The following is a 24,162-nucleotide window of genomic DNA, read 5'->3' as shown; positions in this document are numbered from 1 at the left end:
TGGACTGTTGTAGCAGACTGAGCTGTCAGAGAAGAGAAGAGAGGAACACATGGACTGTTGTAGCAGACTGAGCTGTCAGAGAAGAGAAGAGAGGAACACATGGACTGTTGTAGCAGACTGAGCTTGAGCTGTCAGAGAAGAGAAGAGAGGGAACACATGGACTGTTGTAGCAGACTGAGCTGTCAGAGAAGAGAAGAGAGGAACACATGGACTGTAGTAGCAGACTGAGCTGTCAGAGAAGAGAGGAACACATGGACTGTTGTAGCAGACTGAGCTGTCAGAGAAGAGAGGAACACATGGACTGTTGTGGCAGACTGAGCTGTCAGAGAAGAGAGGAACACATGGACTGTTGTAGCAGACTGAGCTGTCAGAGAAGAGAGGAACACATGGACTGTTGTAGCAGACTGAGCTTGAGCTGTCAGAGAAGAGAAGAGAGGAACACATGGACTGTTGTAGCAGACTGAGCTGTCAGAGAAGAGAGGAACACATGGACTGTTGTAGCAGACTGAGCTTGAGCTGTCAGAGAAGAGAAGAGAGGAACACATGGACTGTTGTAGCAGACTGAGCTGTCAGAGAAGAGAAGAGAGGAACACATGGACTGTTGTAGCAGACTGAGCTGTCAGAGAAGAGAGGAACACATGGACTGTAGTAGCAGACTGAGCTGTCAGAGAAGAGAGGAACACATGGACTGTTGTAGCAGACTGAGCTGTCAGAGAAGAGAGGAACACATGGACTGTTGTAGCAGACTGAGCTGTCAGAGAAGAGAGGAACACATGGACTGTTGTAGCAGACTGAGCTTGAGCTGTCAGAGAAGAGAAGAGAGGAACACATGGACTGTTGTAGCAGACTGAGCTGTCAGAGAAGAGAGGAACACATGGACTGTTGTAGCAGACTGAGCTGTCAGAGAAGAGAGGAACACATGGACTGTTGTAGCAGACTGAGCTTGAGCTGTCAGAGAAGAGAAGAGAGGAACACATGGACTGTTGTAGCAGACTGAGCTGTCAGAGAAGAGAAGAGAGGAACACATGGACTGTTGTAGCAGACTGAGCTGTCAGAGAAGAGAAGAGAGGAACACATGGACTGTTGTAGCAGACTGAGCTTGAGCTGTCAGAGAAGAGAAGAGAGGAACACATGGACTGTTGTAGCAGACTGAGCTGTCAGAGAAGAGAGGAACACATGGACTGTAGTAGCAGACTGAGCTGTCAGAGAAGAGAGGAACACATGGACTGTTGTAGCAGACTGAGCTGTCAGAGAAGAGAGGAACACATGGACTGTTGTAGCAGACTGAGCTTGAGCTGTCAGAGAAGAGAGGAACACATGGACTGTTGTAGCAGACTGAGCTGTCAGAGAAGAGAGGAACACATGGACTGTTGTAGCAGACTGAGCTTGAGCTGTCAGAGAAGAGAAGAGAGGAACACATGGACTGTTGTAGCAGACTGAGCTGTCAGAGAAGAGAAGAGAGGAACACATGGACTGTTGTAGCAGACTGAGCTGTCAGAGAAGAGAAGAGAGGAACACATGGACTGTTGTAGCAGACTGAGCTTGAGCTGTCAGAGAAGAGAAGAGAGGAACACATGGACTGTTGTAGCAGACTGAGCTGTCAGAGAAGAGAAGAGAGGAACACATGGACTGTAGTAGCAGACTGAGCTGTCAGAGAAGAGAGGAACACATGGACTGTTGTAGCAGACTGAGCTGTCAGAGAAGAGAGGAACACATGGACTGTTGTAGCAGACTGAGCTGTCAGAGAAGAGAGGAACACATGGACTGTTGTAGCAGACTGAGCTGTCAGAGAAGAGAGGAACACATGGACTGTTGTAGCAGACTGAGCTTGAGCTGTCAGAGAAGAGAAGAGAGAGGAACACATGGACTGTTGTAGCAGACTGAGCTGTCAGAGAAGAGAGGAACACATGGACTGTTGTAGCAGACTGAGCTTGAGCTGTCAGAGAAGAGAAGAGAGGAACACATGGACTGTTGTAGCAGACTGAGCTGTCAGAGAAGAGAAGAGAGGAACACATGGACTGTTGTAGCAGACTGAGCTGTCAGAGAAGAGAGGAACACATGGACTGTAGTAGCAGACTGAGCTGTCAGAGAAGAGAGGAACACATGGACTGTTGTAGCAGACTGAGCTGTCAGAGAAGAGAGGAACACATGGACTGTTGTAGCAGACTGAGCTGTCAGAGAAGAGAGGAACACATGGACTGTTGTAGCAGACTGAGCTGTCAGAGAAGAGAGGAACACATGGACTGTTGTAGCAGACTGAGCTGTCAGAGAAGAGAGGAACACATGGACTGTGGTAGCAGACTGAGCTGTCAGAGAAGAGAGGAACACATGGACTGTTGTAGCAGACTGAGCTGTCAGAGAAGAGAGGAACACATGGACTGTTGTAGCAGACTGAGCTGTCAGAGAAGAGAGGAACACATGGACTGTAGTGGCAGACTGAGGCTCCGTCCCAAATTACACCCTATTCCCTTTATAGTGCACTACTTTAGACCAGGGCCTAAAGGGGAGAGGGTGCCATTAGGGATGCAACCTGAGACAGTTCATTACATAAAGAGCTTTCAAATCAGGCAAATAGAAACCAGACAAATAGAGGAGCAGCGTTTTTATTAGTCTAATAAACTATTTTACAAGTCTTCCCCGTGTACAGCGGCTGTGCACTTTACAAAGTTCGTTAGCTACAGTCCTTGTTGTCAGCGTCTTCGCGCAACAAGCCCTTCTCCTGATCGTTTCACACTTCTTGATATGGACACACAAGTGAACACACGAGGAAGAGTTGTCATCGTGTATTGGTGAAGAGGAGAGAAGGCTTGCAAAATTCCACTAACTTTCCCAAAGTCATCAGGTTTTCCCAGAAATCCCAGTTGAAAGATTCCGGAATAATAAGCATATCTGGAATCCTCCCAACCAGGATTTCTGGGAAAAACCTGGGAAAGTTGCCGGAATTTTGCAACCCATAGAGAAGAGAGATGTAGTTTTGGGGTCAGATGCGTCGACCTCTGGGATCCTTTGTGGACTCAGTCTGAGGGAGAAAGGAAACAGACAGATAAGAGTGTCAGTTCATCAGTTCACTCTTCCTTCCTTCCTTCCTTCCTTCCTTCCTTCCTTCCTTCCTTCCTTCCTTCCTTCCTTCCTTCCTTCCTTCCTTCCTTCCTTCCTTCCTTCCATCCTTCCATCCATCCTTCCATCCATCCATCCACCATCAAACCTGTGTTCAGTTCACACTGCTTTGTCCAAGATCATCCTGCCTTGGGGAGTAAACATCTTTTTCATCAAAACACACAAACCTACCCATCATATTATCGGGGCATAGCGCTAGTAACCATGGTAACGGCTGCCGCTGCAGTTTGGGCTGTTTACTTGACGATAAGGTCCGCAGGCTAGATACTGACTAACTGTGTGTGCAGGGAGGGAGGGGATGGAGCACTTCCGCTGTTAAGCGATACGGTCTGTTCACGCATGCAGTATTCATGTATTCACTTCACTCACAAGAAAAGATGTGCCGAGGTGTCCTTGCTTCCTTTGCTTACTAGACGTGTAGTGAGTGGATCTAGTGTGAACGGTTAGCTTGGTGGTTCTCAGAACGGGGTATGTGTCCAAAACGGCTCCATATTCCCTAATATAGTGCACTACTTTAGACCAGGGCCCCATAGGACTAACCCATAGGACTCTGGTCAAAAGTAGTGCACTACATAGGGAATAGGGTGTCATTTGGGACTCACAGGTGTGTTCTCTGCTGTGTCTATAAACTGCTTTAGTGTTTATCTGGCCAGGGGTCCAAGTGTTACCCCGTGTCCGTATCGTAACCCAGTGTCCGTACCGTAACCCAGTCATGTGGTGCGTGTCCGTACCGTAACCCAGTCATGTGGTGCGTGTCCGTACCGTAACCCAGTCATGTGGTGCGTGTCCGTACCGTAACCCCAGTCATGTGGTGCGTGTCCGTACGTAACCCCAGTCATGTGGTGCGTGTCCGTACCGTAACCCCAGTCATGTGGTGCGTGTCCGTACCGTAACCCAGTCATGTGGTGCGTGTCCGTACCGTAACCCAGTCATGTGGTGCGTGTCCGTACCGTAACCCCAGTCATGTGGTGCGTGTCCGTACCGTAACCCAGTCATGTGGTGCGTGTCCGTACCGTAACCCAGTCATGTGGTGCGTGTCTGTACCGTAACCCAGTCATGTGGTGCGTGTCCGTACCGTAACCCCAGTCATGTGGTGCGTGTCCGTACCGTAACCCAGTCATGTGGTGCGTGTCCGTACCGTAACCCAGTCATGTGGTGCGTGTCCGTACCGTAACCCAGTCATGCTGTGATCGGTCAGTCAGTCCCTGGCCCTGGGCGGCTGGTAATACAGGACTGTGGGCCGCGTCCTCGTGGCGCTCCTAGGCTGACCGTCGCCCCCGCGCCGGTACTCTAACCCCGCCTCTTCCTTCTGCCACCACACATAACAGATCTAGGATCAGTTTGGGCTTTTTAGATCATACTGAATAAAGAGTGTATTTTGACAGGCAGGACCCTGATCCTAGATCAGACACCGTGAATACAGGGCCCTGGTTTATCAGATTCTATATATCAGGCCGACTGATAGATATCTTCCTTAAGGCAAACCATGTTGTCTCAGTCTATGTATTCACAACTAAATATGTAGCTTCATCTTAGACGGAACGGAGGATTTCCTTTAGGCAGAACATACTGTAGGCTCATCGTCAAACCCCTATTAGAGGAGACGGTATAGGGGGAGGGACCTTGGACCTTATCGTCCAATACGGTTGAGAAGCTGGAGAGGAGAGAGGATTGTGAGGCATCATATGGAAAGGTGAGTTGAGATAGAACCCTGCAGTCCCATAGATACTTACCCAGAAGTCCATGTTGACAGGTTTGATGTTGTGCAGAAGGACCTCCTCACAGTTTCCATACTCAGTAAAGGTCACGACCGCCGTGGAACCAGAGGGATGCACAGCATCTATCCTGGACCTGTAGAACTAGACACAGAGGTTTCATTATACACAGCATCTATCCTGGACCTGGAGAACTAGACACAGAGGTTTCATTATACACAGCATCTATCCTGGACCTGGAGAACTAGACAGAGGTTTCATTATACACAGCATCTATCCTGGACCTGGAGAACTAGACAGAGGTTTCATTATACACAGCATCTATCCTGGACCTGGAGAACTAGACAGAGGTTTCATTATACACAGCATCTATCCTGGACCTGGAGAACTAGACAGAGGTTTCATTATACACAGCATCTATCCTGGACCTGGAGAACTAGACACAGAGGTTTCATTATACACAGCATCTATCCTGGACCTGGAGAACTAGACAGAGGTTTCATTATACACAGCATCTATCCTGGACCTGGAGAACTAGACAGAGGTTTCCATTATACACAGCATCTATCCTGGACCTGGAGAACTAGACACGAGGTTTCATTATACACAGCATGCTATCCTGGACCTGGAGAACTAGACAGAGGTTTCATTATACACAGCATCTATCCTGGACCTGGAGAACTAGACACAGAGGTTTCATTATACACAGCATCTATCCTGGACCTGGAGAACTAGACACAGAGGTTTCATTATACACAGCATCTATCCTGGACCTGTAGAACTAGACAGAGGTTTCATTATACACAGCATCTATCCTGGACCTGTAGAACTAGACACAGAGGTTTCATTATACACAGCATATATCCTGGACCTGGAGAACTAGACAGAGGTTTCATTATACACAGCATCTATCCTGGACCTGGAGAACTAGACAGAGGTTTCATTATACACAGCATACAACCAGTCTATTCTGTCCAGGAACACGTCTAACATGTATGTAAAGCTTTGGGAAAGTGTTGAACGTTATATCAAACTCAATAATGTAAACAGCGTTTAATATCGTCAAATGAATTGCCTTCTGAAAGGGCTATTTGGTTTATTTACTTGAGGAGATTCCAATATAACTGATTGTCGTCCCTTCCATTGATATGTAAACATCATTACAGTGTTAATATAGTTGTTGAAGCAGCCTCCCTCCTACCTTGTTATCTTCCCAGTAGAGAGCTAAAACCTGGTCTCCTGGTTTCCAGTTCCCCGGGCCTTGACACACTGCAGGCTCCATGGACCCAACCTGACCCTGGTCTGACCTCTGCCCTTTGATCTGCCCTGACCTCTTCTTGGGGGCGGTGTTGGAGTTGTTATGGGCAGGGTTAGTGCTGTTCCAGTTATGTGACTCCTCCCTCTCCGTGGGGGCAGGACCAGAGGAGGAGTTCTGTTGTTTGATTGGCCCTGTCCTGTGTTCCGTTGACGAGTCACCGTTCTGGAGGTGTGGCCCTGAGCCCGGTCCGCCGCCCACTTGGCCTTTCACTGGACGAGACTCACCACGGGACACGCCCCCGTCCTGCGCCCCAGCGCTAGAGTCCTTCTCTTGGCCAACCCACGAGTTCGAAGAGTTCAACGGTCCGTTGTCCCGGTAACGGTCAAAGTTGTCAGAGTTGGGCCTTTCCCTGTGGAACCTCCCCCCTCCTCTCCTTCTGCAGTTGGGCTCAGCTCTACAACACACAACAACACAACTTCACTGTCCATCCCAGGATGCACCTTTTCTACTGGCATCATCACCGTACAAGGATGAAAAACATTGCGTACACATTAAAAAACAGTCAGCCTCGCACACCGTGTTCATAAACACAGATGACATTGACACTGGGAGGACATTCATAATTAAGTCTAATCAAAGTGTCCATACCTGCTGTCAGATCTGTGGATCCCTTTATGTTCTGATACAGTGTTAGAACTGGACTCTGTCTGGTGCTGGCCTGGTTTAGAGGCAGCTGGTGCTGGTCCGTTGTCCTGCTTCACCCCTCCTCCTCCTCTTTTATTAAACGACAGATCAGGTACCGAGTGCTGCTCTCTCCGACTTTGGTTCTGGAACCCTCCGGACCCAGAACTAGAACCTACTCTGATTCCCTGCTGGAATGTTCCAGATCCAGAAGGATCCCCCTGGGTTCTGTCTCTGGGTTCTCTGTTCCTCTGGCCAGGGGCGGGGTACGTAGCAGGGCAGAACACTGATGTCTGTCCTCTTGCCTCCCTGGCTGCTTGTCTCTCATTCTGGGCCTCTCTCCACCTCTCTGACCCTCCTCCACCTCCAGGAGGGGCCTTCTCCTGTGTCTGGCCCCTTTCCTGGCCTCTGTCCTGGGCTCTCTCCTGGCCCTGCTGGCCCCCTGCTGGAGCCGGAGCTGGGGAAGGGCTGGATGGGGTGGTGGAGGGGTCGTGGCCAGGTTTAGGGAAATCCTTTTCACTATCCCTCTGGAAGCGTGGCGGTCCGCCGTTCCTCTCCTTCCTGAAGTCTGCTCTCTCATTTCTCTCCTTGCGTGATGTGTCGTTCCTGGACGAGTCATTCCTATTGTCTGACCTGTCGTTGCGGCTGTCGCTGCGTTGGGGGTTCCTGCCCTGGGACTGGCTGTCGCTGCGTTGGGGGTACCTGCCCTGGGACTGGCTGTCGCTGCGTTGGGGGTACCTGGCCTGGGACTGGCTGTCGCTGCGTTGGGGGTACCTGCCCTGGGACTGGCTGTCGCTGCGTTGGGGGTAATACTGGTCGTTGGGGGGGAACGTCATCTTACCCTCATGGTGCCTCTGAGAGGACTGGCCCTTTGGCTCTGGAGGAGAGACCCAGAGAAAAAGGTTAGACATTCAGACACACACGGGGTGTGGACCTTTAGACGTTAAAACATTGCAACAAAACCGGGATCCTTTTTTCCCCAGGAAATGTAAATCCGAGCTGGCTGGACTTCTCCTTCTCATCAGTAATGAGGCCAGTGTGTTCAGTCGTCAGTCTGTTGCCTGGACAATATCCAGCCTATTCATTGATGATCGGCCCTGCTTTACTGAACAGACGTTGCAAGGCAAGAAATTGCAAGATACAGCTTTTGATTGCAAATAGATAGGCCTAGTGCAGGGTTCTGTCTGTCTGGTGGCTGACCTGCCTATACTGATAGATAGGCCTAGTGCAGGGTTCTGTCTGTCTGGTGGCTGACCTGCCTATACTGATAGATAGGCCTAGTGCAGGGTTCTGTCTGTCTGGTGGCTGACCTGCCTATACTGATAGATAGGCCTAGTGCAGGGTTCTGTCTGTCTGGTGGCTGACCTGCCTATACTGATAGATAGGCCTAGTGCAGGGTTCTGTCTGTCTGGTGGCTGACCTGCCTATACTGATAGATAGGCCTAGTGCAGGGTTCTGTCTGTCTGGTGGCTGACCTGCCTATACTGATAGATAGGCCTAGTGCAGGGTTCTGACTGTCTGGTGGCTGACCTGCCTATACTGAGTAGATAGGCCTAGTGCAGGGTTCTGTCTGTCTGGTGGCTGACCTGCCTATACTGATAGATAGGCCTAGTGCAGGGTTCTGACTGTCTGGTGGCTGGACCTGCCTATACTGATAGATAGGCCTAGTGCAGGGTTCTGACTGTCTGTCTGGTGGCTGACCTGCCTATACTGATAGATAGGCCTAGTGCAGGGTTCTGTCTGTCTGGTGGCTGACCTGCCTATACTGATAGATAGGCCTAGTGCAGGGTTCTGTCTGTCTGGTGGCTGACCTGCCTATACTGATAGATAGGCCTAGTGCAGGGTTCTGTCTGTCTGGTGGCTGACCTGCCTATACTGATAGATAGGCCTAGTGCAGGGTTCTGTCTGTCTGGTGGCTGGCCTGCCTATACTGATAGATAGGCCTAGTGCAGGGTTCTGTCTGTCTGGTGGCCGACCTGCCTATACTGAGTAGATAGGCCTAGTGCAGGGTTCTGTCTGTCTGGTGGCCGACCTGCCTATACTGATAGATAGGCCTAGTGCAGGGTTCTGTCTGTCTGGTGGCTGACCTGCCTATACTGATAGATAGGCCTAGTGCAGGGTTATGTCTGTCTGGTGGCTGACCTGCCTATACTGATAGATAGGCCTAGTGCAGGGTTCTGTCTGTCTGGTGGCTGACCTGCCTATACTGATAGATAGGCCTAGTGCAGGGTTCTGTCTGTCTGGTGGCTGACCTGCCTATACTGATAGATAGGCCAGTGCAGGGTTCTGTCTGTCTGGTGGCTGACCTGCCTATACTGATAGATAGGCCTAGTGCAGGGTTCTGTCTGTCTGGTGGCTGACCTGCCTATACTGATGAGATAGGCCTAGTGCAGGGTTCTGTCTGTCTGGTGGCTGACCTGCCTATACTGGATAGATAGGCCTAGTGCAGGGTTATGTCTGTCTGGTGGCTGACCTGCCTATACTGATAGATAGGCCTAGTGCAGGGTTCTGTCTGTCTGGTGGCTGACCTGCCTATACTGATAGATAGGCCTAGTGCAGGGTTATGTCTGTCTGGTGGCTGACCTGCCTATACTGATAGATAGGCCTAGTGCAGGGTTCTGTATGTCTGGTGGCTGACCTGCCTATACTGATAGATAGGCCTAGTGCAGGGTTCTGTCTGTCTGGTGGCTGACCTGCCTTTACTGATAGATAGGCCTGAGTGCAGGGTTCTGTCTGTCTGGTGGCTGACCTGCCTATACTGATAGATAGGCCTAGTGCAGGGTTCTGTCTGTCTGGTGGCTGACCTGCCTATACTGATAGATAGGCCTAGTGCAGGGTTCTGTCTGTCTGGTGGCTGACCTGCCTAAACTGATAGATAGTCCTAGTGCAGGGTTCTGTCTGTCTGGTGGCTGACCTGCCTATACTGATAGATAGTCCTAGTGCAGGGTTCTGTCTGTCTGGTGGCTGACCTGCCTATACTGTGCCCCTCCCCTCTCTCTCCGTCCCTCGCCAGCCCGCTATGAAAGATGCGAGTGTTTGTGTTCTCAGAAGAACGGCAACTAATCAGTCTCCGTTCCGAAGACACTGAATCTTAGGAGGCCATTCCTAGAGGAAGATGGATTTTCTTTCCACTAAATGTCTTGGTAAGTCATGGTATTTAACTAAATGTTAAGTTTTTTTTTTTTTAGGAGAGATTGGTCCGTGCGCAGGCAGCCAAAGCAGCTCGAGATTAATTTGATGGACAGTTTTTTTTATTTGTTATATTTTATATATATATATTTTTTGTCATTTAGCAGACGCTCTTATCAAGAGCGACTTACAGGAGCAATTAGGGTTAAGTGCCTTGCTTAAGGGCACATCGACAGATTTTTCACCTAGTCGGCTCGGGGATTAGAACCAGCGACCTTTCGGTTACTGGCACAACGCTCTTAACCACTAAGCTACCTGCCGCCCTGGTCGCCTCGTGATGGACGTTAGTCCCACTTCAGAAGCGACATTACAGGGCAAGTAAAAACACCCGTTCAGCTGCGCTTCCATCTCCAGAGGAGGTCTCGTGTTGGCATTTAAAAAGCCGTAGTGTACCCTTACAAACAAACACTGTAGCAGAGGCGCTTTCAAGGGGATATGACTGCAGTAGATACGACTTCATTGTCCGGCCCTGGCGGTAATTAACAGGACCATTATTCTGCATTGTGAATTAATAGGACCATTATTCTGCATTGTGAATTAACAGGACCATTATTCTGCATTGTGAATTAATAGGACCATTATTCTGCATTGTGAATTAACAGGACCATTATTCTGCATTGTGAATTAACAGGACCATTATTCTGCAGTGTGAATTACTAGGACCATTATTCTGCATTGTGAATTAATAGGACCATTATTCTGCATTGTGAATTAACAGGACCATTATTCTGCATTGTGAATTAATAGGACCATTATTCTGCATTGTGAATTAACAGGACCATTATTCTGCATTGTGAATTAACAGGACCATTATTCTGCATTGTGAATTAATAGGACCATTATTCTGCATTGTGAATTAACAGGACCATTATTCTGCATTGTGAATTAACAGGACCATTATTCTGCATTGTGAATTAATAGGACCATTATTCTGCATTGTGAATTAACAGGACCATTATTCTGCATTGTGAATTAATAGGACCATTATTCTGCATTGTGAATTAACAGGACCATTATTCTGCATTGTGAATTAACAGGACCATTATTCTGCATTGTGAATTAACAGGACCATTATTCTGCATTGTGAATTAATAGGACCATTATTCTGCATTGTGAATTAACAGGACCATTATTCTGCATATATTCTGTCAATATTATATTCTGTCAATATATACCCGTAAATAAACAAAGGGGGAAACAAAAGTCAATGCCAGAGTTAGTAAAACTGAGCCCAAACATCAAACAGTAAATTCTCCTCATAAGAGGCAGGAAATGAAACCCATCCCTGTCTGTTGGCTATGTCCATTTCCCTCTGTGGTGAACCATATGTCAGTTTGTCCCCATGCCTAACCACTGATGTCAGAGACTTAACTAACAGCAGCACTGTTTTATACAGCTTAATTCCCTCTGTAGAGAGAGAGACACACAGACCATCTGGCTGGCTCCTCACTATGACCACCAGAGGAGAGGACAGGACTACAGCACCAGAGACAGGACTACAGCACCAGAGACAGGACCACAGCACCAGAGACAGGACTACAGCACCAGAGACAGGACTACAGCACCAGAGACAGCACTACAGCACCAGAGACAGGACTACAGCACCAGAGACAGGACTACAGCACCAGAGACAGGACTATAGCACCAGAGACAGGACTATAGCACCAGAGACAGGACCACAGCACCAGAGACATGACTACAGCACCAGAGACAGGACTACAGCACCAGAGACAGGACTACAGCACCAGAGACAGGACCACAGCACCAGAGACATGACTACAGCACCAGAGACAGGACCACAGCACCAGAGACAGGACTACAGCACCAGAGACAGAACTCCAGCACCAGAGACAGGACTATAGCACCAGAGACAGGACCACAGCACCAGAGACAGCACTACAGCACCAGAGACAGCACTACAGCACCAGAGACAGAACTCCAGCACCAGAGACAGAACTCCAGCACCAGAGGCAGAACTACAGCACCAGAGACAGGACTACAGCACCAGAGACAGGACGACAGCACCAGAGACAGGACGACAGCACCAGAGACAGAACTACAGCACCAGAGACAGGACTACAGCACCAGAGACAGGACTACAGCACCAGAGACAGAACTACAGCACCAGAGACAGGACTACAGCACCAGAGACAGGACTACAGCACCAGAGACAGGACTACAGCACCAGAGACAGGACTACAGCACCAGAGACAGGACTACAGCACCAGAGACAGCACTACAGCACCAGAGACAGCACTACAGCACCAGAGACAGGACCACAGCACCAGAGACAGGACTACAGCACCAGAGACAGGACTACAGCACCAGCAACAGGACTACAGCACCAGCGACAGGACTACAGCACCAGAGACAGGACTACAGCACCAGAGACAAGACTACAGCACCAGAGACAGGACTACAGCACCAGAGACAAACAGGACGAAGAAAATACCCAGAATCAAAAGACGATTATCTACCTGTGATAGAACATTCCCCTTTCGATAAATGTCACAAATTGGTCTAACAAACTGCTATGATGCTTTGTGAAAACTTCAGGTTGGGGCTTAAAAGCTTGTTCTACAGGCACCACAGCAGGATAATGGTAGAGGGAGGGAGAAGCACCACAGCAGGATAATGGTAGAGGGAGGGAGAAGCACCACAGCAGGATAATGGTAGAGGGAGGGAGAAGCACCACAGCAGGATAATGGCAGAGGGAGGAGAAGCACCACAGCAGGATAATGGTAGAGGGAGGGAGAAGCACCGCAGCAGGATAATGGCAGAGGGAGGGAGAAGCACCACAGCAGGATAATGGCAGAGGGAGGGAGAAGCACCACAGCAGGATAATGGTAGAGGGAGGGAGAAGCACCACAGCAGGATAATGGCAGAGGGAGGGAGAAGCACCACAGCAGGATAATGGTAGAGGGAGGGAGAAGCACCACAGCAGGATAATGGCAGAGGGAGGGAGAAGCACCACAGCAGGATAATGGTAGAGGAAGGGAGAAGCACCACAGCAGGATAATGGCAGAGGGAGGGAGAAGCACCACAGCAGGATAATGGCAGAGGGAGGGAGAAGCACCACAGCAGGATAATGGTAGAGGGAGAGAGAGATCCCTGCTGCTACCTTGCTCTCTAACCAGGAGCACAGTGAAGTAGAGAGGACATTCAGCAACTCTTGGAGGACAATGGAAGTTGATAAAAATTGCTTCTTTATTGTTAAAACCAACGCCCTTCAACTGTAGCCAAAAACCCTGATGAAGACTATTGGTAAAGGAAGGACAGGACCCCTAACTGTACCTTGTATGGAGAAGCTCTCCATCTTGGATTCCAGGAAGTCAAACAGAGTGCTGGGTCCTGACGGTCTTCCTCCTGCTCCTTCCTCCTCATCCTCACCCCCAAACCTGCTGGACCTCCCCCGACCCCGGCCACGACCCCTTCCTCTGTCTGCAGCATGGAGGAAACAGACGCAGCAACAAAAAAAAGTCACATATAAACTAAATGGTTTATTCTGGACAAGAGCATTATCAATGGGATATTAGAGTTATTACGTAGTCGTAGTGCATGTGTTTAAGCATCTCTTCAGGGAGGGACAGCGCTTACCTCTGGGTGGGGAACGGTTGGGTTCCTCTGGGGGTGGGGAGTAGGTCTTACCTCTGGGTGGGGAACGGTTGGGTTCCTCTGGGGGTGGGGAGTAGGTCTTACCTCTGGGTGGGGGACGGTTGGGTTCCTCTGGGGGTGGGGAGCAGGTCTTACCTCTGGGTGGGGGACGGTTGGGTTCCTCTGGGGGTGGGGAGCAGGTCTTACCTCTGGGTGGGGGACGGTTGGGTTCCTCTGGGGGTGGGGAGTAGGTCTTACCTCTGGGTGGGGACGGTTGGGTTCCTCTGGGGGTGGGGAGTAGGTCTTACCTCTGGGTGGGGGACGGTTGGGTTCCTCTGGGGGTGGGGAGCAGGTCTTACCTCTGGGTGGGGGACGGTTGGGTTCCTCTGGGGGTGGGGAGTAGGTCTTACCTCTGGGTGGGGGACGGTTGGGTTCCTCTGGGGGTGGGGAGTAGGTCTTACCTCTGGGTGGGGGACGGTTGGGTTCCTCTGGGGGTGGGGAGTAGGTCTTACCTCTGGGTGGGGGACGGTTGGGTTCCTCTGGGGGTGGGGAGTAGGTCTTACCTCTGGGTGGGGACGGTTGGGTTCCTCTGGGGGTGGGGAGTAGGTCTTACCTCTGGGTGGGGGGACGGTTGGGTTCCTCTGGGGGTGGGGAGCAGGTCTTACCTCTGGGTGGGGGACGGTTGGGTTCCTCTGGGGGTGGGGAGCAGGTCTTACCTCTGGGTGGGGGACGGTTGGGTTCCTCTGGGGGTGGGGAGTAGGTCTTACCTCTGGGTGGGGGACGGTTGGGTTCCTCTGGGGGTGGGGAGTAGGTCTTACCTCTGGGTGGGGGACGGTTGGGTTCCTCTGGGGGTGGGGAGTAGGTCTTACCTCTGGGTGGGGGGACGGTTGGGTTCCTCTGGGGGTGGGGAGCAGGTCTTACCTCTGGGTGGGGGGACGGTTGGGTTCCTCTGGGGGTGGGGAGTAGGTCTTACCTCTGGGTGGGGACGGTTGGGTTCCTCTGGGGGTGGGGAGCAGGTCTTACCTCTGGGTGGGGGACGGTTGGGTTCCTCTGGGGGTGGGGAGCAGGTCTTACCTCTGGGTGGGGGACGGTTGGGTTCCTCTGGGGGTGGGGAGCAGGTCTTACCTCTGGGTGGGGGACGGTTGGGTTCCTCTGTGGGGGTGGGGAGCAGGTCTTACCTCTGGGTGGGGACGGTTGGGTTCCTCTGGGGGTGGGGAGCAGGTCTTACCTCTGGGTGGGGGACGGTTGGGTTCCTCTGGGGGTGGGGAGCAGGTCTTACCTCTGGGTGGGGGACGGTTGGGTTCCTCTGGGGGTGGGGGGGGTTTGAAGGTCCCCGTCAGCAGACTGTTGAGAGCCACCTCCATGTTGTTGTTGTTGTCCATCAGGGCCTGGCGAGCATCCTCCTTATCAAACCCCATCTCCATAATGTCCCTTAGGGCCCGTTCATCCACCTAGAGGGGGAGAGGGAGAGGGAGAGGGGAGATGGAGGGAGGGGGGGGGAGAGGGGGAGGGAGGGGAGAGGGGAGGGAGGGAGGGAGAGGAGAGGAGAGGAGAGGAGAGGGAGGAGGGGGGGGAGGGAGGGGGGGGGGGGGGGGAGGGGGGGGGGGGGGGGAGGAGGGGGGGGGGGGAGGAGGGGGGGGGGGGGGGGGGGGGAGGAGGGAGGAGGGGGGAGGGGGGGGAGGAGAGGGGGGAGGGAGGGGAGGGGGGAGGGGGAGGAGGGGGAGGAGGGGGAGGAAGGGGAGAGGAGAGGGGGGGAGAGGGGGGGAGGGAGAGGGGGGGGGGAGAGGGGGGGAGGGAGGGGAGGGGAGGGAGGGGAGGGAGAGGGGAGGGAGGAGGGAGGATGGAGGGAGGAGGGAGGAGGGGGGAGGGAGGGGGCCGAAGGGAGGGAGGATGGAGGGATGGGATGAGGGAGGATACAAGGGAGGAGAGAAAGAGGGGGATGAGAGACAAAGGAGGATAGAAGCAGAGATAAAGAATGTAGGGGTGAAGAGGTTGGAGGGAGGGACAAGGGAGAGATAAAGAGGAGTGGAGGGGTAGATGAAGACCAGAGAGAGAGGGGGGGAAGTTCAAACAGGGAAGGGGCAGGAGTGGAGGGGTAAATGAAGACCAGAGAGAGAGGGGGGGAAGTTCAAACAGGGAAGGGGTGGGAGTGGAGGGGTAAATGAAGACCAGAGAGAGAAGTGCGTCACCTCTCCCATTCATCCATTCCATAAAGCTAAACCATAGTTCATCATCACTTCTGTAGTCTGCTCCAGATTAACAGCCTTTCTATTCACACTCCTCAGATTATCTACTTAATCTGTTACCCTCTCCCCTCCCCCTTCCTCTCCCCTCCCCCCTTCCTCTCCTCTCCCCCCTTCCTCTCCTCTACTCTCCCCCTTCCTCTCCTCTCCTCTCCCCCTTCCTCTCCTCTCCCTCCCCTCCCCCCCTTCCTCTCCTCTCCCCTCCCTCCCCCCTTCCCTCTCCTCTCCCTCCCCTCCCCCCTTCCTCTCCCTCCCCTCCCCCTTCCTCTCCTCTCCCTCCCTCCCCTCCTCTCCTCTCCCCCTTCCTCTCCTCTCCCCCCTTCCTCTCCTCTCCCTCTCCCCCCTTCCTCTCCTCTCCCCTCCCCTCCCCCTTCCTCTCCTCTCCCCTCCCCTCCCCCCTTCCTCTCCTCTCCCTTCCCCCCTTCCTCTCCTCTCCCCCTCTCCCTCCCTCCTCTCCCCCTTCCTCTCCTCTCCCCTCCTTCCCTCCCCCCTTCCTCTCCCCCTTCCTCTCCCCCTTCCTCTCCTCTCCCCTCCCTCCCCCTTCCTCTCCTCTCCCCTCCCCCTTCCTCTCCTCTCCTCTCCCTCTCCCCTCCCCCTTCTCTCCCTCTCCCCTCCCCCCCCTCTCCCTCCTCCCCCCCCCCTCCCCCTTCCTCTCCCTCCCCCTCCCCCTTCCTCTCCTCTCCCCTCCCCCTTCCTCTCCTCTCCCCTCCCCTCTCCCTCCTCTCCCCTCCTCCCCCTCCTCTCCTCTCCCCTCCCCCCTTCCTCTCCTCTCCCCTCCCCTCCTCTCCCTCCCTCCCCCTCCCTCCTCCTCTCCCCTCCCTCCTCTCCCCTCCTCTCCCCTCCTCTCCTCTCCCCTCCCCCCTCTCTCCTCTCCCCCTCTCCCTCTCCCTCTCCCTCCCCCTCTCCCTCTCCCCTCTCCCTCCTCCTCCCTCCCCCCTCCCTCTCCCTCCCCCCCCTTCCTTCTCCCCCCTCCCCCTCCCCTCCTCTCCTCTCCCCTCCCCCCTTCCTCTCCCCCTCTCCCCCTTCCTCTCCTCTCCCCTCCCTCCTCTCCCCTCCTCTCCCTCCCCTCCCCCTCTCCTCTCCCTCCCCCTCCCCCCCTTCCCTCTCCCCTCCCCTCCCCCCTTCCTCTCCTCTCCCCTCCCCTCTCCCTCCTCTCCCTCCTCTCCCCCCTTCCTCTCCCCTCCCCTCCCCCCTCTCCTCTCCCTCTCCCCTTCCTCTCCTCTCCCCTCCCTCTCCCCTCCTCTCCCTCTCCTCTCCCCCCCTTCCTCTCCCTCTCCCCTCCCCCCCTTCCTCTCCTCTCCCTCCCCTCTCCCCTCCTCTCCCTCCCTCTCCCCCTTCCTCTCCCTCTCCCTCCCCCTCCCTCTCCTCTCCCTCTCCTCTCCCCTCCTCTCCCCTCCTCTCCCTCTCCCTCTCCCCCTCCCTCTCCTCTCCTCTCCCCCTCTCCTCTCCTCTCCCCTCCTCTCCTCTCCCCCCCTCCTCTCCTCTCCCTCCTCCTCTCCCCTCTCCTCTCCCCTCCTCTTCCTCCCCCTCCCTCTCCCTCCCCTCCCCCTCCCCCTCTCCTCCCCCTCCCCCCTTCCTCTCCCCTCCCCCTTCCTCTCCCCTCCCCCCCTTCCTCTCCTCTCCCCTCCCCCTTCCTCTCCTCTCCCCTCTCCTCCCTCTCCTCTCTCCTCTCCTCTCCCTCTCCCCCTTCCTCTCCTCTCCCCTCCCCTCTCCTCTCCCCTCCTCTCCCCTCCTCCCCTCCAAAGTAGTGCACTATATAGGGAATAGGGTCCAAAGTAGTGCACTATATAGGGAATAGGGTGTAATTTGTGACACAATCAGTCTACTGGGGGAAGGGAGGGGTCTTACTGCAAACCAGGAGTCTACATTACACAACTGACTGAATGACTTGTTGTTGTTGTTGTTGTTGTTGTTGAGGCCTGCCCAGCCCCACACAGTCTTAAAGCAATGATTGTGTCCCCAAGATTACTTTCAAAATCAGACCACAAAGACCCCCAAGCCATCATCTGACTCCGACACCAAAATTGATCAATAAAACCCAATGAGAGACATTTTTACTGCAAACCAGGAATGTAGATTACACAAATGAATGAAGTTGTTGTAGTGAAGCCTAAACTGATCAGCCCAAGACCAGAGAGCGAAGGCATATTTCCCCAGAATTATTCTCCTGACCACAAACACCTCAAAACATCCAGTGTCTCTGGCACAAACATTTTCAAGACTGATAGGAGCCAGGGGGGGCAGGAGCTTTTAGACAGAGGGAAAGAGACCCACACGGCTATACACAACTAAGGGAAACACTGGGTCAAAGGTCAAAGCCCTCACCAGCTCGCGGTAATTTCCTAGTTCCCGGTAACTCCCGAGCTCTCTGTAGTTTCCTTCTGGTCGGCCGGGCTCCTCTGTCCTCTCCTCTCGTCTCTGCCGGTACGAGTCCCTGTCTCCTCGGTCTCCTCGTCGGTAGCTGTCCCGGCTGCCCGTGTTAACCAGGTTCCCCCCCGCATTGCCTCCGCCGCCAAACGTACGAGTTCCCTTCAGAAGAGGTCAAAAGACACTCAGGGCTGGTTTCCCCAGGCAGACAGACTAAACCTAATCCTGGACTAGCAAACTGTTTCAATGGATAATCTAGACCTAATCTGTGTCTGGGAAACTGGCCCTTTAATATACAACAAGCCAGTAGAAACAGCACCAACTCACACAGTGGACACGGATACAGTTTAACAGACATAAGTGATGCAGTTACTGTAGCTATGACAACAGGGATAAAAGCACACACAAACCTCTTTGTTCTTGGCGACCTCAGCGATGGCTGCTAGCCTCTGCTTCTCAAACTCTTCATTCTCCTCAGCTGTTTTCACCACACTGGTGCTGACCAGGGTTTTCCTGCTGTCCAGCTCTCTACAGTCCACTTCCTCATTCCTTATACACTTCTGAGGAGCACAGAGAGAAGAGAATTTGATTGGTTAGTCAACAAAGAGAGAATCAGTCTGATTGGTTAGTCAACAGAGAGAGAATCAGCCTGATTGGTTAGTCAACAAAGAGAGAATAAGCCTGATTGGTTAGTCAACAAAGAGAGAATCAGCCTGATTGGTTAGTCAACAAAGAGAGAATCAGTCTGATTGGTTAATCAACAGAGAGAATCAGTCTGATTGGTTAGTCAACAGAGAGAATCAGTCTGATTGGTTAGTCAACAGAGAGAATCAGTCTGATTGGTTAGTCAACAGAGAGAATCAGTCTGATTGGTTAGTCAACAGAGAGAGAATCAGTCTGATTGGTTAGTCAACAGAGAGAGAACCAGTCTGATTGGTTAGTCAACAGAGAGAGAACCAGTCTGATTGGTTAGTCAACAGAGAGAGAATCAGTCTGATTGGTTAGTGAACAGAGAGAGAACCAGTCTGATTGGTTAGTCAACAGAGAGAGAATCAGTCTGATTGGTTAGTCAACAGAGAGAATCAGTCTGATTGGTTAGTCAACAGAGAGAATCAGTCTGATTGGTTAGTCAACAGAGAGAGAATCAGTCTGATTGGTTAGTCAACAGAGAGAGAATCAGTCTGATTGGTTAGTCAACAGAGAGAGAATCAGTCTGATTGGTTAGTCAACAGAGAGAGAATCAGTCTGATTGGTTAGTCAACAGAGAGAGAACCAGTCTGATTGGTTAGTCAACAGAGAGAGAATCAGTCTGATTGGTTAGTCAACAGAGAGAGAACCAGTCTGGTTAGTCAACAGAGAGAATCAGTCTGATTGGTTAGTCAACAGAGAGTGAACCAGTCTGATTGGTTAGTCAACAGAGAGAATCAGTCTGATTGGTTAGTCAACAGAGAGAGAATCAGTCTGATTGGTTAGTCAACAGAGAGAGAATCAGTCTGATTGGTTAGTCAACAGAGAGAGAATCAGTCTGATTGGTTAGTCAACAGAGAGAGAATCAGTCTGATTGGTTAGTCAACAGAGAGAGAATCAGTCTGATTGGTTAGTCAACAGAGAGAATCAGTCTGATTGGTTAGTCAACAGAGAGAGAACCAGTCTGATTGGTTAGTCAACAGAGAGAGAACCAGTCTGATTGGTTAGTCAACAGAGAGAATCAGTCTGATTGGTTAGTCAACAGAGAGAATCAGTCTGATTGGTTAGTCAACAGAGAGAGAATCAGTCTGATTGGTTAGTCAACAGAGAGAGAACCAGTCTGATTGGTTAGTCAACAGAGAGAGAATCAGTCTGATTGGTTAGTCAACAGAGAGAATCAGTCTGATTGGTTAGTCAACAGAGAGAATCAGTCTGATTGGTTAGTCAACAGAGAGAGAACCAGTCTGATTGGTTAGTCAACAGAGAGAGAACCAGTCTGATTGGTTAGTCAACAGAGAGAGAACCAGTCTGATTGGTTAGTCAACAGAGAGAGAACCAGTCTGATTGGTTAGTCAACAGAGAGAGAATCAGTCTGATTGGTTAGTCAACAGAGAGAGAATCAGTCTGATTGGTTAGTCAACAGAGAGAATCAGTCTGATTGGTTAGTCAACAGAGAGAATCAGTCTGATTGGTTAGTCAACAGAGAGAGAATCAGTCTGATTGGTTAGTCAACAGAGAGCGAATCAGTCTGATTGGTTAGTCAACAGAGAGAGAACCAGTCTGATTGGTTAGTCAACAGAGAGAGAATCAGTCTGATTGGTTAGTCAACAGAGAGAGAACCAGTCTGATTGGTTAGTCAACAGAGAGAGAACCAGTCTGATTGGTTAGTCAACAGAGAGAGAATCAGTCTGATTGGTTAGTCAACAGAGAGAATCAGTCTGATTGGTTAGTCAACAGAGAGAGAACCAGTCTGATTGGTTAGTCAACAGAGAGAGAATCAGTCTGATTGGTTAGTCAACAGAGAGAGAACCAGTCTGATTGGTTAGTCAACAGAGAGAGAACCAGTCTGATTGGTTAGTCAACAGAGAGAGAACCAGTCTGATTGGTTAGTCAACAGAGAGAGAACCAGTCTGATTGGTTAGTCAACAGAGAGAGAATCAGTCTGATTGGTTAGTCAACAGAGAGAGAATCAGTCTGATTGGTTAGTCAACAGAGAGAGAACCAGTCTGATTGGTTAGTCAACAGAGAGAGAATCAGTCTGATTGGTTAGTCAACAGAGAGAGAATCAGTCTGATTGGTTAGTCAACAGAGAGAGAATCAGTCTGATTGGTTAGTCAACAGAGAGAGAATCAGTCTGATTGGTTAGTCAACAGAGAGAGAATCAGTCTGATTGGTTAGTCAACAGAGAGAGAATCAGTCTGATTGGTTAGTCAACAGAGAGAGAACCAGTCTGATTGGTTAGTCAACAGAGAGAGAATCAGTCTGATTGGTTAGTCAACAGAGAGAGAATCAGTCTGATTGGTTAGTCAACAGAGAGAGAATCAGTCTGATTGGTTAGTCAACAGAGAGAGAATCAGTCTGATTGGTTAGTCAACAGAGAGAGAATCAGTCTGATTGGTTAGTCAACAGAGAGAGAATCAGTCTGATTGGTTAGTCAACAGAGAGAGATCAGTCTGATTGGTTAGTCAACAGAGAGAGAATCAGTCTGATTGGTTAGTCAACAGAGAGAGAATCAGTCTGATTGGTTAGTCAACAGAGAGAGAACCAGTCTGATTGGTTAGTCAACAGAGAGAGAACCAGTCTGATTGGTTAGTCAACAGAGAGAGAACCAGTCTGATTGGTTAGTCAACAGAGAGAGAATCAGTCTGATTGGTTAGTCAACAGAGAGAGAACCAGTCTGATTGGTTAGTCAACAGAGAGAGAATCAGTCTGATTGGTTAGTCAACAGAGAGAGAATCAGTCTGATTGGTTAGTCAACAGAGAGAGAATCAGTCTGATTGGTTAGTCAACAGAGAGAATCAGTCTGATTGGTTAGTCAACAGAGAGAGAACCAGTCTGATTGGTTAGTCAACAGAGAGAGAATCAGTCTGATTGGTTAGTCAACAGAGAGAGAATCAGTCTGATTGGTTAGTCAACAGAGAGAGAATCAGTCTGATTGGTTAGTCAACAGAGAGAATCAGTCTGATTGGTTAGTCAACAGAGAGAGAACCAGACTGATTGGTTAGTCAACAGAGAGAATCAGTCTGATTGGTTAGTCAACAGAGAGAGAACCAGTCTGATTGGTTAGTCAACAGAGAGAGAATCAGTCTGATTGGTTAGTCAACAGAGAGAATCAGTCTGATTGGTTAGTCAACAGAGAGAGAATCAGTCTGATTGGTTAGTCAACAGAGAGAGAATCAGTCTGATTGGTTAGTCAACAGAGAGAGAATCAGTCTGATTGGTTAGTCAACAGAGAGAGAATCAGTCTGATTGGTTAGTCAACAGAGAGAGAATCAGTCTGATTGGTTAGTCAACAGAGAGAGAATCAGTCTGATTGGTTAGTCAACAGAGAGAGAATCAGTCTGATTGGTTAGTCAACAGAGAGAGAATCAGTCTGATTGGTTAGTCAACAGAGAGAGAACCAGTCTGATTGGTTAGTGAACAGAAAAAGACAGTCTGATTGGCTGTGTGTGACAGGCCTTACCTGTCCGAAGGGCACAAAGGGAGGGGCTCCACCCTCTCTTCCGATGTTACTCCTGCTGTGTTTGGCCAAGCTCTGGAGGTCAAAGGGGAGAAGAGAAGGGGGATTTAGTACACCCCTTAGGGACACCCCTTAGGTACACCCCTTTGGTACAGTGGTATTCAAAATCGGGGTCGTTGGGGAACTGCAGTGGAGTCTGCAATTTTTTGTACACTTTTTTTTTTTTTTAGGAACAAAATAATTCAGAGTACACATTATTGTGTGGGACAATATACAAAAGATAATAACACATTTAAAAATGTCATTGAGTAAATGTATTTATTAAGTCTCTTTCCATTTTGATAACAGATTAAAATGTAATGAATTGAAGGTTCATTGGTGAAGTAAAGATCTAGATGTACCGATGTTAAGGTTGGGTCATTATATTTGGGACGGGGTGGGGTCACGAGAAATGAATGCGGAAAAAATGGCGTCCCTGCAGAGAAAGTTTGAATACCACTGCTTTAGTACCCCCTTTAGTACATCCCTTAGTACACCCACCCTTTAGTACACCCTTTAATATATCCTTTAGTACACCCTTTAATATATCCTTTAGTACACCCTTTAGTACACCCACCCTTTAGTACACCCTTTAATATATCCTTTAGTACACCCACCCTTTAGTACACCCTTTAATATATCCTTTAGTACACCCTTTAATATATCATTTAGTACACCCTTTAATATATCCTTTAGTACACCCTTTAGTACACCCACCCTTTAGTACACCCACCCTTTAGTACACCCACCCTTTAGTACACCCTTTAGTACACCCTTTAATATATCATTTAGTACACCCTTTAGTACACCCACCCTTTAGTACACCCTTTAATATATCCTTTAGTACACCCTTTAGTACACCCACCCTTTAGTACACCCTTTAATATATCATTTAGTACACCCTTTAATATACCCTTTAGTACACCCTTTAATATATCCTTTAGTACACCCTTTAGTACACCCACCCTTTAGTACACCCTTTAATATATCCTTTAGTACACCCTTTAATATATCATTTAGTACACCCTTTAATATACCCTTTAGTACACCCTTTAATATATCCTTTAGTACACCCTTTAGTACACCCACCCTTTAGTACACCCTTTAATATACCCTTTAGTACACCCTTTAATATATCCTTTAGTACACCCTTTAGTACACCCACCCTTTAGTACACCCTTTAATATACCCTTTAGTACACCCTTTAATATACCCTTTAGTACACCCTTTAATATATCCTTTAGTACACCCTTTAGTACACCCACCCTTTAGTACACCCTTTAATATATCCTTTAGTACACCCTTTAATATATCCTTTAGTACACCCACCCGTTAGTACACCCTTTAGTACACCCTTTAATATATCCTTTAGTACACCCTTTAATATATCCTTTAGTACACCCTTTAGTACACCCACCCTTTAGTACACCCTTTAATATATCCTTTAGTACACCCTTTAATATATCCTTTAGTACACCCACCCGTTAGTACACCCTTTAGTACACCCTTTAATATATCCTTTAGTACACCCTTTAATATATCCTTTAGTACACCCACCCTTTAGTACACCCTTTAGTACATCCTTTAATATATCCTTTAGTACACCCTTTAATATATCCTTTAGTACACCCACCCTTTAGTACACCCTTTAGTACATCCTTTAATATATCCTTTAGTACACCCTTTAATATATCCTTTAGTACACCCTTTAATATATCCTTTACTATATCCTTTAGTACACCCTTTAATATATCCTTTAGTACACCCTTTAATATATCCTTTAGTACACCCTTTAGTACACCCTTTAATATA

At 50.0% G+C, this 24,162-nt stretch overlaps 1 protein-coding gene across 6 annotated transcripts in view; it reads right to left on the bottom strand.

The window, feature by feature from the left end:
* Positions 1-2,589: 2,589 nt before the first annotated feature.
* tdrd3 (tudor domain containing 3) overlaps positions 2,590-24,162 on the bottom strand; it is a 34,422-nt gene continuing 12,849 nt past the window's right edge. The window contains exons 6-16 of one of the 6 annotated variants that reach the window (XM_045214609.1): positions 22,315-22,386; positions 18,575-18,724; positions 18,123-18,326; positions 14,834-15,005; positions 13,255-13,401; positions 7,464-7,648; positions 6,739-7,415; positions 6,034-6,544; positions 4,851-4,976; positions 4,287-4,426; positions 2,932-3,019 (exon numbers count right to left, since the gene is read on the bottom strand). In XM_045214609.1, the coding sequence (XP_045070544.1) occupies positions 4,316-4,426; positions 4,851-4,976; positions 6,034-6,544; positions 6,739-7,415; positions 7,464-7,648; positions 13,255-13,401; positions 14,834-15,005; positions 18,123-18,326; positions 18,575-18,724; positions 22,315-22,386 (2,355 nt within the window). In that variant the 3' untranslated portion in view covers positions 2,932-3,019; positions 4,287-4,315. Of the gene's footprint in view, positions 3,020-4,286; positions 4,427-4,850; positions 4,977-5,453; positions 5,662-6,033; positions 6,545-6,738; positions 7,649-13,254; positions 13,402-14,833; positions 15,006-18,122; positions 18,327-18,574; positions 18,725-22,314; positions 22,387-24,162 lie in introns of those variants that run through there. The other 5 variants (XM_045214607.1, XM_045214608.1, XM_045214606.1 and 2 more) reach the window with 5 other exon arrangements.

The sequence above is a fragment of the Coregonus clupeaformis genome, unplaced genomic scaffold (assembly GCF_020615455.1).
Source record: "Coregonus clupeaformis isolate EN_2021a unplaced genomic scaffold, ASM2061545v1 scaf0284, whole genome shotgun sequence".
NCBI lineage: Eukaryota > Metazoa > Chordata > Actinopteri > Salmoniformes > Salmonidae > Coregonus > Coregonus clupeaformis.
The sequence above is the reverse complement of the archived record's forward strand: the minus strand, read 5'-3'. Positions and strand labels throughout refer to the sequence as shown.